Source organism: Leptonychotes weddellii, chromosome 13 (assembly GCF_054177405.1).
Source record: "Leptonychotes weddellii isolate Sample4059 chromosome 13, ASM5417740v2, whole genome shotgun sequence".
In the NCBI taxonomy this organism is placed as follows: Eukaryota; Metazoa; Chordata; class Mammalia; order Carnivora; family Phocidae; genus Leptonychotes; species Leptonychotes weddellii.
Genome location: NC_138381.1, coordinates 21,677,462 through 21,694,503, shown reverse-complemented (window position 1 = coordinate 21,694,503; position 17,042 = coordinate 21,677,462). Strand labels below are relative to the sequence as shown.

The window sequence follows — 17,042 nt, the reverse complement described above, 5'->3', positions numbered from 1 at the left end:
TTTTTTTTAAAGATTTATTTATTTATTTATTTGAGAGAGAGAGAATGAGAGACAGAGAGCATGAGAGGGAGGAGGGTCAGAGGGAGAAGCAGACTCCCTGCCGAGCAGGGAGCCCGATGCGGGACTCGATCCCGGGACTCCAGGATCATGACCTGAGCCGAAGGCAGTCGCTTAACCAACTGAGCCACCCAGGCGCCCGAATATTTCATCTCTTTAACTACATTATATGCTCTTTGAAGACGGGGATGGTTTTAATCATCATCTTCATTTCCACTGCACAGGGACAACACATGCCAGAGACTTCCGGTAGAGAAGGTGAGGCTATCAGAGTCCCCCACCATCCTGGCCTGGGAGTGGGGGGCAGCCCTCGGCAGCCATTCAATGTGAGGGGAGAAACCAGCCTTCGCACCTTGTCACACACACACCCCCCACCACACAGCTACAGTTGACTGGGCTTTTATTCTTCCGAGAATGTGTCCCCATTTAAATTCTCCCCATCCCGGGGTGCCCGGGTGGCTCAGTCGTTAAGCGTCTGCCTTGGGCTCAGGTCATGGTCCCAGGGTCCTGGGATCGAGCCCCGCATCGGGCTCCCTGCTCCGCGGGAAGCCTGCTTCTCCCTCTCCCACTCTCCCTGCATGCGTTCCCTCTTTCACTGTGTCTCTCTCTCTGTCAAATAAATAAATAAATAAATAAATAAATAAATAAATAAATAAATTCATTCTCCCCATCCCTGTGAGGGGCCAGAAGGGTGAAGTAGAAGGCATATTGGAACATGCCTTTTCCCCCAACCTTCTGTCTCCCAGACACAAGGGATCAGGCTCGGGGGGCTGGTGGAGGCAGACAGAGCAAGTGGCACAGACCTGGAGCCCCCCCTCCACCCATGCTGGCCGCGGATCAGAGCCCACGCTTCTGCTGCGAGTTTGAGCAAGGCTGTTCTGAATTCCTGGCAGGCAGCTGGGACTGAGTGCAGTGTCCCTGCTCCCTCTGCCCAGAGGGTGCTCAGAGCGTTAATTATACCTCCCCTCTGGATCTGTTGGGGGGTCCCTAATTACCCTCCTCAGAGGGCAGCGGCTGCTAGATGATTTCCCAAACACCTACGGTGCTTTTAAAATCAAAGCCTCCTGTTGGCTGTACCGGACCCTAAAAGGAAGCAAAATGGGCTGGCTGGAGCCATCGCTGAAGAAAGCCCAAAGGCCCCCAAGACAGGGTCTAGACAGGAAATCCTGGCCAGCTGCCTCCCAGGAGCACCTCCAGAATCGGCTTCTCACCAGGAACACCAGGGAACAGGGTGGTAGGAGGAAAGGGACCCTTGGGAAAGGGCAGCTCCAGTCTTGCCTCTTATGTGCTGAGAGGGGGCCATGGAGAATCGTGGCAGTGCTGGTTTCCTGTCTCCTCAGAGCAGTGATCCCTTATGACTCACACAATGGTGCACCACATGGAGACCAGGTCTGACGACTGAGGACACGTCCCTCCATATCCAAATGGAGCTGAAACCATCCCCCCCACTGCAGGCTCTGACAGAAAAGCCATTTATTTTTTTATTTTTTATTTTTTTTAAAGATTTTATTTATTTGAGAGAGAGAGAATGAGAGACAGAGAGCACAAGAGGGAAGAGGGTCAGAGGGAGAAGCAGACCCCCTGCCGAGCAGGGAGCCCGATGCGGGACTCGATCCCGGGACTCCAGGATCATGACCTGAGCCGAAGGCAGTCGCTTAACCACCTGAGCCACCCAGGCGCCCCAGAAAAGCCATTTAAAGATATCTGTTGAGCCCATCTAATTACAGATTTGTGAGCCCTTCTGATAAAACTGAGTCTCCACTCCTGGGTATTCTTTAAATATACATTTTTTTTTTTATTCTAGAAAGTTCTGACTTTCGCCCCATCCACTCCACTGAAACTTTCTTGAATTCAGATCACCAGTATCATGTTATGGGCCCCAGAGCCTCTCTTGCTTGGACACCCAGGGCTCATCTCAGCTGAGGGCAGGACCCCTGCCACCACCTCCTTCCCCATGTCTGCTCTCCTTCCCCCCCACCCCCGCCGGGAAGGGAGCCTCCTCTTTGTTCTCATCCCCCCTTCTCCAGGGCTCCTCTTGCTCCAGAACCTGACAGAAGACACTGCAACTTCCCAAATTCTCCTCTGCCCTGTGGCTTCTGAAACACATCAGTATGTCCTCTGTTTTCAAAAGGGCTTGAGGGACAAGTGACCATAAGGAAGCAGCAGGTTCTCGGTTTTCATTCCGAAGTAAGAAAGTGGGTGAACTTTCTCAGCTGCTGTCGTGGCCTGGCCCTCATTTCTGGCCCCGGGGGCAGCCTTGCCAATACAAACATCTTTCTTTTACTTTCCAGGCAGGTGTTTCAGAAGGAAGCCTCCCTGTGTCCCCATTTCAGTCCTAGGTGCTGCAGCTAGGCAGGTGTTAATGACAGGAAATTCCATCCCATAAAAGACTGCTCGTTTACATATCAGAGAAAACCCCCTTCTGTTGCCTCCCCTCTGGGTGACTCTGCTTTTGTCTTCCTCTGGCAGTCTCAGCCTCTGACTGGAAAATCAATCAAGCCATTCCTTATTTATGACCCGCCCACCCAGAAGTGAACTTCTACGGTTTGGCTTGTGTCTGCAATTTCTTTAAGGTTTTGTTTTTTTTTTTTAAGATCTTATTGATTTAGAGAGAGAAGAGGAGAGAGAGAGAGTGTGTGTGTGTGGGGGGGTAGGGGCAGAGGGAGGAGAGAATCTCAAGCAGACTCCCCACTGAGTGCGGAGCCCAATGAGGAGCTCAATTCTACGACCCTGAGATCATGACCTGAGCTGAAATCGAGTCAGACGCTTAACCGACTGAGCCACCCAGGTGCCCCTAAGATTTTATTTTTTAAATGATCTCTACACTCGACATGGGGCTTGAAGTCACAACCCCGAGATCCAGAGTCGCCATGTTCCACCGACTGAGACAGTCCCATAGAGGAAAGGGTACTGCTGTCAAAATGCAGAGCTCGGAAGGTTTAAAACACTTAATATGTATTTGGTAAACAGATTCTGGATTAATTGATCAAAAGCTGCCAGGTATTTGGGCTTCTTAACTTTTCATCTGCCTGGATCTGTGATAGTGCTTAAGTCAGTAAAAAGGGCAATTCAAATGCTAAATGGGGAGTTACATCAGCGGATATCAAGACCATCCCTAGAATCTCCCACTGCCTCCCTTCAGTCTGAATTGTCTCACCTTGACCTCCCAAATGGGTCTACCTTCTCTATTTAGAGAGACTGTTCCAGGTCATCCAAATGGACACCTCCCAGGTTACACTGTTGGGCCAACTTCCCGAATTACATAGAGAACAATTTCCGAGTTGCCTGGCTTTATTTTACATTCTGTGCTAAACCACTTACATCCCCACCAAATCTTGTAGGGAGGGATTCCGTCCCCGACCACAAATCCTTGAGCAGTGGCTGAAATCAGCTAGGACATCTATGCCCCCAAAAGACACTGTGGAGCTCCCAGAATCCTCTGGGCCAACCAGAGCTGCATCCACTCTGCCATTTAGGGCTGTTTCCATACGCCCTTCACCTGCACCTGTTATGAAGCTGGCCTTCTGCATTGTCAGCAGGGGCTTGGCGTCTCTGGCATCGTAGCCACGTTAATTCTAATCCTTAGCACCAGAGTAATTGGCTTGATTTCAAATGTATGGCTATTGCTGAGATTCAGCCACTGGATCAGTGAAATTCCAAGTTCTCATCACTACTCTGTTGATAGTGGTAATGAACTTGAGTTTGGCTCCTATGTATCGAGCTTTTGACTAGATGAGGGAAAATTTGTTTTGCATAGTTACGTCAAGTTGGGGTGGGAAAGCCTTCCTTCCAAAATAGTGGTATCTTGTCTCCTTATCCACAGAGGAGAACCGCTGGGCTTCAGGGAAGGCTCCAGAGTGAAAGGATCCCGGATGGCGTGCTGTCTTCGGGTGGAAAGAAACAAGAAGGCACTTGGGGGAGAGGGCATCTCTGCACATGGCTGACCATCGGAACTGGGGTTTTGTCTTCCAGGGTTATCTGTCAGAAGGGCTGGTAACCAAGTGGTACCGCTCACCGCGCCTGCTCCTCTCCCCGAACAACTACACCAAAGCCATTGACATGTGGGCCGCCGGCTGCATCCTGGCCGAGATGCTCACGGGGAGGATGCTCTTTGCTGGTAAGTCACTAACCATGCCATCTTCCTTCTCCTCTGGTGTCGTTCTATAAAAAGGGAGAACTGATTGAAAGAAAAAAAACCCCACAAACAAACCAAAAAACCATGCTAACCACAAAACATCCTAGTCTTTCTCTTTAAAATGACCTGTATGGCTTTATGGACTTACTTGGAGGCCCCTTATCATTTCTGGCAAAATACTGGAAAGGCTAAAAATAGCCTTTTGAGGGCAGAACCTTTAAAATCAAGTAACTACTTCTGTTCAGACACCTTGAGATTGACTGCTGGAAACATCCATCCTACATTTTCAGCCCCTTCCTCTTCTCTCCCTGCCACTGTGAGCGGTCAGTCTGGAGTGTTCATTTGGCGAGGGGACCCCACAAGGGGCTCCCAGAGTCCCTGAACTGACCCTCCATGAGCCCACTCAGCGGGGGAGGCTGAAGGGACCACTTCCGCGCAGAGCCTGAGCCGTAGACCCCTGCTGGGGCAGCATCCGCTCGGTGCTCCACCGGGTGTTGTTGGGGGACACGGAGGAGCCCCAGCATAGGCCGCCGGCTTCTGGCAGATTGGAATCCTGTAGGAATCGGTGGTATGGGGAGGACCCTCTGAGCAGCTAGATGAATCTGGGGACTTCTCAAAGATAGAAAGTCTTCGTTAAGGATTTAAACTGGTAGAAGTAAGTGGAAAGGCTACTCAAGCAAAAAGGGAAAATGGAAGCAATGGGAGTAAGAACAGCCTGTGGGTCGAGGGGGACAGCGAGGGGAGAGACCTGACGCCCACCAGCAGCGCCAGAGCGCTGAGAGAGCGTCAGGGCGGCAAAGACGAGTTGCGTTTCTGAGACTCATAAAGACTGAAGCTTCTTATGGCCGAGCATCCAGCCTGATGCCTGGCAGGGAGAAGGTGCTCAGTAAGCCATTATTTAGTGAGGGAACGAAGGAGCAAAGGAGAATAAACGCCTGACTCCATCCTGTCCCAGCACACTTCTTCCACGGACCTGGCATAGCCTGTCTGGCTGACTCAGTCTATATCAGACGGGTCCATTCCAGAGGCAGAGACATTTCATAAAGCCAAGCCCCAGAGATGGCAAGCAACCTGCTTATAGTCACACAGCAAGTTAGTGGCCGAGTGAGGACCAGAACCCAGGTCCCCTGGCACCCAGTGCTGCTCCCAACGGCCGGCGCCGCCCCTCCCCGGCCTCCCAGAACCACACTGGGGCTTCCGTCACCCCAGCCACTTGGGCAACACACTTAACCATCTGGTGTTTGGCTCCCCAGGGGCTCACGAGCTGGAGCAGATGCAGCTCATCCTAGAGACCATCCCTGTGATCCGGGAGGAGGACAAAGATGAGCTGCTCAGGGTGATGCCTTCCTTCGTCAGCAGCAGCTGGGAGGTGAAGAGGCCGCTGCGCAAGCTGCTCCCCGAAGTGAACAGCGAAGGTACCTCGGCCTGCAGCATGGCCAGCCTCAGGGAGGCTGCGCTCTGGCTTTGCCCTGGGGGGCCAGGCGGGTGGTCTCCTTCCCGAACGACCAAGCCTAGTTCCAGACAGAGAGGCCAAGGCCACGCCACTGTGGCGGGAATTTGCCCTAGCTACTTCCGGACTGAGCGTCATTGGCTCCCGGAGTTCGGCCATCAGGCAACTCTCCAGGCCGTGCTTGGTGGTCTTCCAGAGTCTACCCCCATCTTTGCTTCCTTTTCCTCCTCGTCTTTCTCACTTGCCTTCCTCCCTCTCCTCCTTCATCTCCCTCTCCCTTGTTCCCCTTGATGATGTGGTGCAGAGAACATGAGTTTTACCAGCTTGAGACCCAGACCCAGACTCAATTCCCAGGTGCATCGGGAGTAGCTGTTTGGCCTTGAGCAAGTTTCCTAACCTCTCTGCATCTCAGTTTCCTTAACTGTAAAAGGGGTACAGTAATTCATGTCACATGGGGACATTGTGACGGGTAAGTAAAACAGAATGTGTAAAGCCCCGGGCAGAGGACAGTTGCTCCATCATCTTAAATGTTAACATTAGGGGCGCCTGGGTGGCTCAGTCAGTTAAGCATCTGCCTTCGGCTCAGGTCATGATCTCAGGGTCCTGAGATCGAGCCCCACATCGGGCTCCCTGCTTGGCCGGGAGCCTGCTTCTCCCACTCCCTCTGCCCCTCCCCCTACTCGTGCTTGTTCTCTCTCTCAAATAAACAAAATCTTTAAATAAAACTTCAGCATTATCACTGGGCCTCATACCTACCAGAGGCTTCCCTACCTATGTTAGGTAGGATACAGGTTCAGCCAGTTGGAGGAGACACCCAAATTCTTAGTGGCTTAAATAAGATTTATTTCTTATTTAAGAAAAAAGAAGTTAAGAAGCGTATTTCTCTCTTCTATAATAATCACAAAGCAGATAGTCCAGGGCCAAGACAGTGAGCCTGCTGTACAAAGTCATCCAGGGGCCCAGGCCCCTTCCATCTTCTTCAACCATCCTTGGGTACTGCCCTTGCTACCTGGAGGAAGGTGGGGAAGGAGGGCAGGTCCGCTTGCCCTTAAGGTCATGAGCCGGAATTTGGACACCTCCCTTCCACTCATGTTTTATTGACCAGAACTTAGTCCCGTGGCCCCAGCTCACTGCAGTGGAGGTGGTGAAATAGGTATTTATTCCCCACCACTTGGTGTCCATTATTACGAATGAGACCATCAAGAAACCAAGAACTTGGACCAGCAGTGTCTTCTAACAGTGTCCTTGGCCATGATCCCCACTCAATCATAAGCTGCCTCAGTTTTCTCTTCATTAAAGGGGAGGAGGGATCATTTCATTCACCACAAATTAAGACTCAGCCCATCTATATTTGTGTCCTAGGGCCCTGTAGAAATCCCACCATGAGACAAGAGGTGCATTCACCTCTCAGGAATTCTGGATCAGGGACGTGTCACCCCCTCCCATCCCCCAAGCAACCACACACACAGCAGCCCCTCGGTGCCTTGGCTGTCAGAGTGGTGGGCTGTTTCTCAGCAAAATCAGAGTTGGTCCCGATAGGAGATAAAGCTCCTCGCTGTCGTCAGCAGCATCCCCCGACGTGTATTAAGCCACCACAGTGCTAGAGATGGAAGTTCAGAGACAGGACAGGTGCACTCGCTGGGAAGATGGTGAGAACAAAGAGGTGAGGTGAGAACAAAGACATCCTAAGGGGCCAGCAAGAGCCCCGGGTATTTGGGGGAGAGGAAGGGAGCAGAGAGGGACAGAGAAGCTGGCCAGGGGGACATGCTGAGGCCCGGATCAGCAGGACGAGTCACAGACCTGTTGGTAGGAAGTGAGGCTGGAGAGGTGAGAAAGGCCGAGAGGCCAGTGAGTTTGGACTTGATCCTGTAGGTGAACAGGTGTTCACTAAAGCGAGGCTTGCTCCACTCTCCCGATGTACCAAAACTCAACTCCAACCAAAACTCTCTCGCCGGCCTCTGGCCTTGAAAAGAGGTCTCCAGCTGACCTCTGGCTTTAGGAGAATGAGGGGTCCCAGGAATTAAAATATCGGTGGGGGGAGGGCACCAAGCCCACCCACCCAGGAGAGCCGGCTGGTGACCTGCAGTCCCTCCTTCTGCTGTACATCAGAGGCCCCACAGGCCTAGGAAGAGGCAGAATGTCTCTCTGGCTGTAGCCCCCAGAGGCTCAAAGGGCAGCCTGAGTGACTGTCCCTCAGCAGCTGACACAGCCGCCGGAGCTGGATGAGGGAGACAGGCCCCGAGACCATCATATCGAGGCCTCACTTCTGAGGTCCATTTAATCTACGAAGTAAATGTGTCACAAGTAACAAATCTGATGAGGAAACCTAATACGGAAACAAGTAAAAGGAGTGCTCTGGGTGAAGCAGGGTCGGGGACCTCAGGGCCCACCTGCCTCTCAGTCTCCAGAGATGCCCCTGAGGATCCTTCCAGAACCCTGGGGGCTTGGGGAAGTCCCGTTTGAGTTCACTGGGCCACAGGAAGGTGACAGGATGGTACGGAAGTCTCATTATATTAGAAATGCCTTCAGAACATGTGGGGAGGTTGAGCCCAGAGAAGAGGAGTTGGGGATTGGGGAGGGTATGGTGGTTTCTGTATTGAGAAAAACAAAGCTAGTGCCATGGCAGATAAATCTGGAACCTCCAGGGTGACCCTGCTAGCAGTGTATGCACGGCTCACCTCCAGTCCGGACAGAGTGGGGGAGCCTGGGGCTCTCCCAGGACCCAGCTTGTCAGAGAAGTGTCTGCCATCTTCAACACACAGCTTTCAAGGTCCCCCTTGGACACCCACTTCTGGCCGAAGCCAGGGGAAGAGAGGGCAGAGACTCTTGCAGGAGGCTTTTATGCATCCAGCCTGGAAGTGGGGTCCACACATCACTTCCTCCCCTGCTCGCCAGGCCCCAGTCACACAGCACATCGAACTGCAGGGTGCACTGGGAGATGCAGGCCAGTGTGTGCCAGGCAGAGGGGCCTTGCACAGGACCTGGCTGCTTGCTGCGCCCTTGAAACCTGAGGGGACCGATCCTGGGGAAGAGAGAACATGCCGACATGGGGGACTCGCAGAGGGCAGAGCTAGGCCCGGGGGTAGAGGTTAAAGAGGGTAGATTTAGGTTAGAGACAAGAAGGGATTTTCTAATATTTGGGCTTCCGGAAGCGTCTGGCACCTGCTAGAAGACCAGCTGTCAGGAAGAGGAAAGAGGAGACTCGTTTTTACTAGAGTCAGTGGGGTAGACTTCGGGGTTGGCACTTTCCAACTTCAGGGTTCGCTGGGTCTTTGTTAAAAATAGTGATGCTGGTAATGATGCCTGCCCACGTTTAGAGCTTCAACTCTCTCCTGTCCTTGTCAGAAGGTCCAGAGTAATAGGCTGGGCCGAGGGAGGGCGGCAGCCCAAAGAGGGCAAGGCTTGCCCAGCCTGGAGCCAGACAGGGCCAGAGCAGGCTGTGCACTGCGGAGCCTGATTCTTCCAGGCCCTTCCCATCTGTGAGGCTCTTTCAGGTCTCCAGCCCTGACCCAGAGGCACCCCCTGAGCCTCGGCGCTCTCGTTGGTGATCAGAGCTCCTGCTGCTTTATGGATCCTTCGGTCTAGGCATACAGAGCAGCACCACATCCTCCTGGGGGGCCGTGACCTTCTGAATCCGTCAATTTCCTGAATCATTGATGAATTTTCCTGCAAAGAGACCCAGGGCTGGTGTGAGGGGCAGGGTCGTGGTTGCGCCTTGAGGCTCTTGAGATCTTGAGGCTCTCTCCCTTGCCACAGGGGAGGTAACACGATTAGCCAAGTTGTGATTTAAGTGGAGCCTCCAGCACTGAGAGGTAATGCAAACCTCCAGGCTAGACCTTGCCCTGAGATAACCCAGCGCAGAGCCCACAAGGCAGATGGCTGCCCCTACCCCCGCTTGGGAGAAAGGACACCAGTTCCGTGCGCAGAGCTGATCTGTAGCCAGTGTGCACCCACACAGCCCGATTGGCTGCCGAAATTTCGATATACTTTCATGCAGGTTGGCAGCCAGCCACCACACAAGGCTTCAGAGTGTCCCTTCCTGTCCCCAGGTTCCAGCTGCCTAGGACCTCCCCTTGATCTAGACCCTAGTCCCCAGGAGGGCTTCAGCTTGGTGGTTAAATATTTTAATATCAAGCCCACCTGCCCTTGTTTGTCAAACCTCCAGGAGCAACCTATGGTAGGAAGGCTGGACTCGGGAGCCCTGGGCTAACAGGCCGTGTCACACCTGCCTCACCTTTCGGTGACCTGCCTCACAGGCTCCTCCACCCACCCCAGCAGCCCGCAATCCGCAACAAGTGGGAGTGGGTGTAGAGACACCTCGGCTGCCCCCGACCCCACGAATGGAGTCACCTCTGAGGTGTGTCCCATGCTGTCTTGTAGAGGGTGCCTCCCCACCCCGCAGTGGGACCGAGCGCCAAGTGCCCACAGGAGGAACCTGCTCATGCGCACATCCCGTACTGGCTTCTTCCCCCCTCCCCTGCCTGTGCTTCCAGGGACGGTCACCACACAGACTATCTACAGCGCAGTCTCTGTCCCTGGAGAAATCCAGCGTAAGGCAGACTTTAGCCCCGCACCTGCTCTTAACCAACGGCAACTTGAGCAAGTCACTTTACCCCGCTGGGCCTCTGTTTATTCATTTGTGAAGTCAAAAAAGCAGTATCTGCTCTGAATTCATCACTGGATTGTGATGAGGGTCACAAGAAAGGAGAATGGCTAAAAACCTTTTTACAAATGGGAAAGTACAAAAAAATGTCTCTGCTAGGCAGGGCAGTGAATGACCTTCATGCCCTGTTTTGCTCCCCGCAGCCATCGACTTTCTAGAGAAGATCCTGACCTTTAACCCCATGGATCGCCTAACAGCCGAGATGGGGCTGCAGCACCCCTACATGAGCCCATACTCATGCCCCGAGGATGAGCCCACCTCACAGCACCCCTTCCGCATTGAAGATGAGATCGATGACATCCTGCTGATGGCTGCCAACCAGAGCCAGCTCTCCAACTGGGACAGGTGGGGTTCCAGGAGCCTCCAGCCCTGGAGTCTAGAATCCACGTTCTCATCCTCCCATTTCTGTTTTGCCTCTGATCCTCCATGACCTTTCCCTCTGTCTCCCAAGCTCCATATCCCATGGGGTGCTTTCCCCCATTAGCTTCCTGCCTTTCTCTCTTGTCCCCAGGCACTCCCACTAGATGAGCATGTGTGGGTCAGGGGCCTTCCTTTGTGCGGCCCAGCCACTACCCCTTTCCTCCCCACCCTGAGTATACCAGAGCCAGGGCTCAATACAATGTTCAGCGACATTTAAGGAGTACCCATCACTGGAACGCACTTCTAGCAGACTGGGAATCTGCCCTAGAAAGGTAGACGGTGCCAGTGCACGACAAGGAGACAATGTGACATTTATTACCGCATAACACTTTCCCAGGGTCCTCATCGTTGGCACCTCCCAAGAGTGCCATTAAGGGGAGTACCATTATTATTACTGCCCAGGGACACATGACGGAGCCACAGCTCAGAGAGGGTAGAGACTAGCACCTTGCCACACAGCTAATGCCTGCCTCGTGGGGGGCCTCCTTGATCTGCATCTATGTCAGATACTGCTGAGCAATCACAGGACTCTTGCCTGCTAAACCGGGCCGGGCCTCCGAATCCTTCCCCACACGGTGTGCCCGGAAGTCACTACCAGTGATTCAGTGTTGGGTAGAACCCACAATTTTTAACAATCTCCGTGTAGGCATGTTGGGATTTTTCGGGTCCCTTCCTATTCTGATGTTGAGATCAGGCAGCTAAACATTTGGGCATCACCATCTGCTAATCCGGGGAGGGAGAGCCGAGAGCGGCTCAGTTTAGAAATAGAAGTCAGGGGCTTAGCAGCTAGGACTCCGAGGGTGCCTAAGTGGGAGCCCCGCTGCTGTGGGAATGTGACAGCTAGTTACATAAGTGACAGATGAGCAAGTTCTCCTTTTCAGTCATTTGACAGATGATAGGTTTCAGAGTGAGGAGGCACGGAGGGAGGGCCAGGGCAGCGCTGCTATTTTTGGACAGGTTTGTGGGTTTGTTGTTGTCAGTTGTTGTTATCAAGAGTTGCCAGCAAATAGAGATTAATGAAGACTCTTCCTTCTGCTGCCCCCATGCTTTTCCCGCCCTTGACTGTGGTCCCTGCAGCCCCTCCCCCTCCGCTCCACGGCGCTTGAGGGCACAGAGCGCTGGCCCAGAGAGGCCCATCCCATGCTTATCATGGCTGTGGTGCAGGGCTGGGGCCAGGAAAACTGTCGCAGGGTTTCTTTGGCCACTGCCCACCAACTCTGACCATTTCTAAACCTGACACACTTCTGCTCCTGACTTTCCCATCACACCTGCATGAAGGAGATGGGCAGTCCATGGGCAGCCTCCTTCCTACAGGCCCTCCTGCTTTGGGCAAATGGCTTAACCTTGGATGAGCACCAGCATCCTTATCTGTAAGGCAGCGTGATCATCCTAACTCCACAGAGTCTCTGTGAAGACTTCAGAGAACCAATGTTTGGCCTTCGGTGTGTAGCAGCCAGGGATTAGGGTCTTTGCAAGTTCTTCCTCCTAGAAATCTCTGCGATTTCTAGGACCCTTGTGGGAGGAGGCGGTGTTTGCCTCTGTGGGTGACTCCTGCGCTCATGGTGTCACTGGGCAGTGGGCAGGCAGTCCTGGGGCCTCCCTGTGCCTCGCAAACCACATCGTGTGGACCGCTCTGGGCGCCTGCCCTTTCACAGCCAAACCTGCCTGTCCTAGGTGGATTGGCTTTTCCCGTGTGAGCACGAGGCATCCTGTACCATGAGCAGCTGGTCGTTGGCTCCCTCCACACGGTTCTGCATAGAGCACCTGGCACAGGGAGGAGAGGGCCCAGCTCGAGCTGATGGCCCGCACACCTGCCCTTCATTTGCTCTTGGCTGGCTGACTTTGCTCTCCCTGGCTGCAGGGCAGTTGACAGAAGGCAGAATTCCAAGGATCTCTGGCCTCTCCTGAGGGTGTCTAGAATCTTTCCACTTACACTGCACTGATGCAGAGTGCTGGGGGGGGGCATCTAACCAGACCCACTAAGGCAAGAGATCTTAGCCCTGACTGTACCTTAGCATCACCTGGGGATGTGTTAAAACCGTGCTGATGCAGAGCCCCAGTCGAGACCTGCTGAATCAGGATGTGGGGTGATTCTAGTCTGAACCAGGCCTGAGAAGCACTCATAAGGGCCCTGCTACTCAAAGTGTGGTCCCCGGACCAGCAGTATCAGCATCACCTGGGAGCTTGTTAGAAACACACAATCTCTGGCCCCACCTCAGAGCTACTGGATCAAGAGCTGCAACTCAGCGAGGGCCCCAGGCGATTTGCGTGCAGGTCAGAGTTTGAGGAGCGCTGCACTGGTGGGATCCGTTTGAAAGGAGGTTCCAGGAGGACAGGGACTTTGTTGTTTTGTTCACTGCTGTGCCTGGCAGTGCCAGCGCCTGGCACACAGTAAGGTGCTCAAGAAATAGCTGTAGGGTATTGAATGAGTACAGAAGAATACAGGGGTTAAGCCAAAAAAATCAGTCCCTCCACCGGAACCCCGGGGAGGGGGGGGCGGTCACAGGACCAGAGGGACAGGGAAGGAACGGAAAGGCAGTCTGTGCGTGGCAGACAGGGATGAGGGGGCTTGGCTCCCTCGGGGAAGGCACCTCACCCGCGGGTCCAGTCGCCCACCATTCCGTCTGTCTGCGCCCTTGCAGGTACCCTGTGAGCCTGTCATCGGACCTGGAGTGGAGGCCGGACCGGTGCCAGGACACGAGCGAGGTGCAGCGCGACCCGCGCGCGGGCTCGGCGCCCCTGGCGGAGGACGTGCAGGTGGACCCGCGCAAGGACTCGCAGGGCAGCTCGGAGCGCTTCCTGGAGCGCTCGCACTCGTCCATGGAGCGCGCCTTCGAGGCCGACTGCGGGCGCTCCTGCGACTACAAGGTGGGCTCGCCCTCCTACCTGGACAAGCTGCTGTGGCGCGACAGCAAGCCGCACCACTACTCAGAGCCCAAGCTCATCCTGGACCTGTCGCACTGGAAGCAGGCGGCCGGGGCGCCCCCGAGCTCCGCGGTGGCCGCCGACGCCGGGCCGCACGAGGACGAGCCGGCCAGCCTCTTCCTGGAGATCGCGCAGTGGGTCAAGAGCACGCAGGGCGGCCCCGAGCGCGCCAGCCCGCCCCCCGACAGCCCCGAGCGCCGCCTGTCTGCCTCTCCGCCCGGCCGCCCGGCCCCCATCGACGGGGGCGCCAGCCCCCAGTTCGACCTGGACGTGTTCATCTCCCGCGCCCTGAAGCTCTGCACCAAGCCCGAAGACCTGCCGGACAATAAACTGGGTGACCTCAACGGCGCGTGCATCCCCGAGCACCCCGGCGATCTCGTGCAGACCGAGGCCTTCTCCAAAGAAAGGTGGTGAGGGAGAGGGGGGAGCTCCAGGCCCCCTGAGCGGAGGCCACCCAGGGAAGCCGGGCCTGGCAGGAAGGGGCTGGCCGCCCCCCACCCCGTACCTCCACCGCCCCTTCACCCCTCTCTGCTGCCTTGGGGTTAGCAAAACACAGGAAGGATCCGAGGAGGGAGCGGAATGTCCATTTCTTAAACTGCCTTAATAACTAGCCTTTAACCTCTGGGAGCAGGTTTGAACAGGAGCCTAGTTTGGGGGTTGATCACTTTCCCAGCGAAGAGGGGGCCCTTGCGTTTTACAGGTGGTGGGGTGCGAGGGAGCAAAGTGTCTTAGACAGCAGTCTGCAAGCCCTCCCACCTGGCCGGGTGCAGAGCAGTCTTGCCGGCGGGGTGTTGAAACCGTCTGGCCGAACTAGCCTCACTGACAGAGGAAGGACAGTGAGGCCCCCAGAAGCCAAGGGATGTGCTTACCACCAGGGCGAGGCTTGAAGCCCAGTCTGCTGGGCCAGTGTCTGTCCGCTCTAAGCTGTCTTCCTCTGCTGGGGTCCCTGTGGCTTTCCAATCCGAAAACTCGGTCGGTCCAGGATGTTTCTTCCCTGCCCATCACCATCTGACCAATCCCATCTTTTATTCAGAGCAACGTTACTTATATTCCAAAATGGGAAACTGAGCCAGTTCTACCCCACTGACCAACCAGATGTTTTCTGGTTCCTCAAGTACTTCCGTAGTCCCACCTGCCACGCCCCTGTATTTGCCGCACCCCTGCGTGGTCTGAACACCTTGGCTCAGATCAGTTTGGGGTCTGTGGGTCCAAGAACTCATCTTCCAGGCCTGGGCACACACCTCCTCCAGAACTCCCTATGCACTTTCCTGACACATGCACGGATGCAAGGTCATGGCCCCAGTTCCCCAGGGGATCTCATACACAGGTGAGTTGGAAGACAGCAGTTCCAGTAACAGCTGCAGCCCAACACCCAGCCACATACACAGAACCCACCCGCAGATACATACAGAACTCCTCTCCCAGCCTACCTCGGGAACTAATGTTCTTGGCACGAATTGCTCATTTGGAGTCAACAAGGCCACAAGGTGACCGCCACAGAGCAAATGTGTTAGGAGAGAAGATTTCACACGGGACCTATCGTGCTTCATGAATACTGACCTTGATTTTGATCATCCATTTAGCCCTGGCAAAGAGCGGTCCCTAAAGAAAGGCATGGAAAGCCAGTGGCCTTAGGGGCAAGGAACCCAGCAAGGTAGGAAGATGGGAAAGGCAGGGTGCCGACCACAGAAGTCCTCAGGAGTCAGGCACCAGCGTAGAGACCCCAGGACACAGGAAGGGCTTCCAAGCAGCCACGCCCCTCATAACTTCAGGCTGAGTTTGGAGCAGGTACACCGAAGGTGTCCTCGCCCACAGAGCCTGGGGTGATGGTGTGTGGGCACAGCAAGCCCTCTGCGGAAGCATTGTCCATCCCCTGGAATGCTCCGCCATTCCCACCACTGGTATTCTGCTCCCCCCTGCACCCCCAAAGATACCCACAGGAGGTCTAGCCAGTCTGTAAACAGAGGACTCCCCAGCGTTGGCCTTGGGCTGTGTTCATCCTCACCTTGACAGCACCTTAAACCTATCAGCTAACTAAGAGTTATACATTGAAACCTGCAACACGTTAGAAACTTATATTTAAAAAGAATTAATCACACTGACCATAATTTTTAATGGAAAATATGTAAACATGAAGTGTTTGGGTTTCTTTTTCTTTTTTTCTTTTTTTTTTTTTTTAAAGAAAAGGAAATATACACCGCTCCTCATGTGCCATTTGTCCTCAGAGCGGCTTTACTTTTTTGGTAAAGGACCAAGCTGCTGACCTTGACCAGGAGTTCATATATAATTGTTATTATAGAGGAATTGTTATAACTACTCATGTTTTCAAAAGATCTATTAAACTTGATCAGGACGGGCCAAATAAAGTTTTATTGGAACACAGATTCCTTTATTCATTTAAGTATGCTCTCTTTCATTTACATACTATGGGCAGCAGTCTTGGGCAGCGGTTGATTCATGGAGCCTGGCTGGCTTCTCCCTGCATCCCTGAAACCAGGGTTTTGAGGTGTTGCAGTCAGTTGGAGGGGAGGGGAGGGGAGGGGAGCAGAGAATCTATATGGATTGGTAGTGAGGGAAGTGAATCCAGAACCACCTGGGTCGGGTGTGGTGTCCATCCTATAAATTGCAAACCATATCTCGGAGTTAACTCCAACCCTTCTGAGGAAGGCTGAGCCAAAGGTGGCACCATTCCCAAAGGGGCCAACGTCATGAGGTTTGGGGGAGCCAGCATCCACAAATGCCTGCCCGAGCCACACTTCACAGGTGCCCAAGAGTCCCCTCAACTGAAGTTCACCCCTTTGTAAGACCCGTCAGGCGCCTCTGTGCCCCGTGCTCCAGGGTCAACTCTACATCCATTCGTTCACATATTGTCTGATCCTGTCTCCTGTCTTCTACTCCCAACACTTCTGACACTGTGAGTTTTCCATGCCGGACAGTTCTCCAGTTCTCTGCACAGGCGTTGGATGTGGTGTTCCGCCCCTCCAGACAGCTTCTGCCCAGCGTGGGGCCTGATCTGTGCAGTAAGGAAAGTAGGATGGGGCACTGGCTTAGTTTCCTTCAGAGGCAAATCCTGAGACAAAAAATCAAGTGCAAGTAATTCGGGAGTGGGAGGAATGAGCTCAGACGACACTGCTAGAGCGATAGGGAAATGAGGGGGAAGGGAAGGAAGCGGTCAAGGTGCAAGTCACCACTGCGGGAAGGAGGAAGCGTGTGGAATGACAAGCCTGCGGCTAAGAGCAAACCTCTTCAACAATTGCCTCACTTTTGGTCTCCCAGAGCAGCTAGCAAATGAACCATAAATGGTTTCCATCTTCTCCATGTGAATTCACGGGCTCAATACTAAGAGTTGTAAATGACTGAGAAATGCCTTTGCAGAAACAAAGACACTGGGA

The 17,042-nt window shown here is 54.0% G+C and overlaps 1 protein-coding gene across 1 annotated transcript in view; it reads left to right on the top strand.

Moving 5' to 3' along the window:
- MAPK4 (mitogen-activated protein kinase 4) overlaps window positions 1–16,034 on the top strand; it is a 143,143-nt gene extending 127,109 nt beyond the window's left edge. The window contains exons 3-6 of the mRNA XM_031029632.2: window positions 4,030–4,174; window positions 5,446–5,607; window positions 10,449–10,650; window positions 13,368–16,034. Of these exons, the coding sequence (XP_030885492.2) occupies window positions 4,030–4,174; window positions 5,446–5,607; window positions 10,449–10,650; window positions 13,368–14,064 (1,206 nt within the window). The 3' untranslated portion in view covers window positions 14,065–16,034. The remainder of the gene's footprint in view (window positions 1–4,029; window positions 4,175–5,445; window positions 5,608–10,448; window positions 10,651–13,367) is intronic.
- Window positions 16,035–17,042: the final 1,008 nt, after the last annotated feature.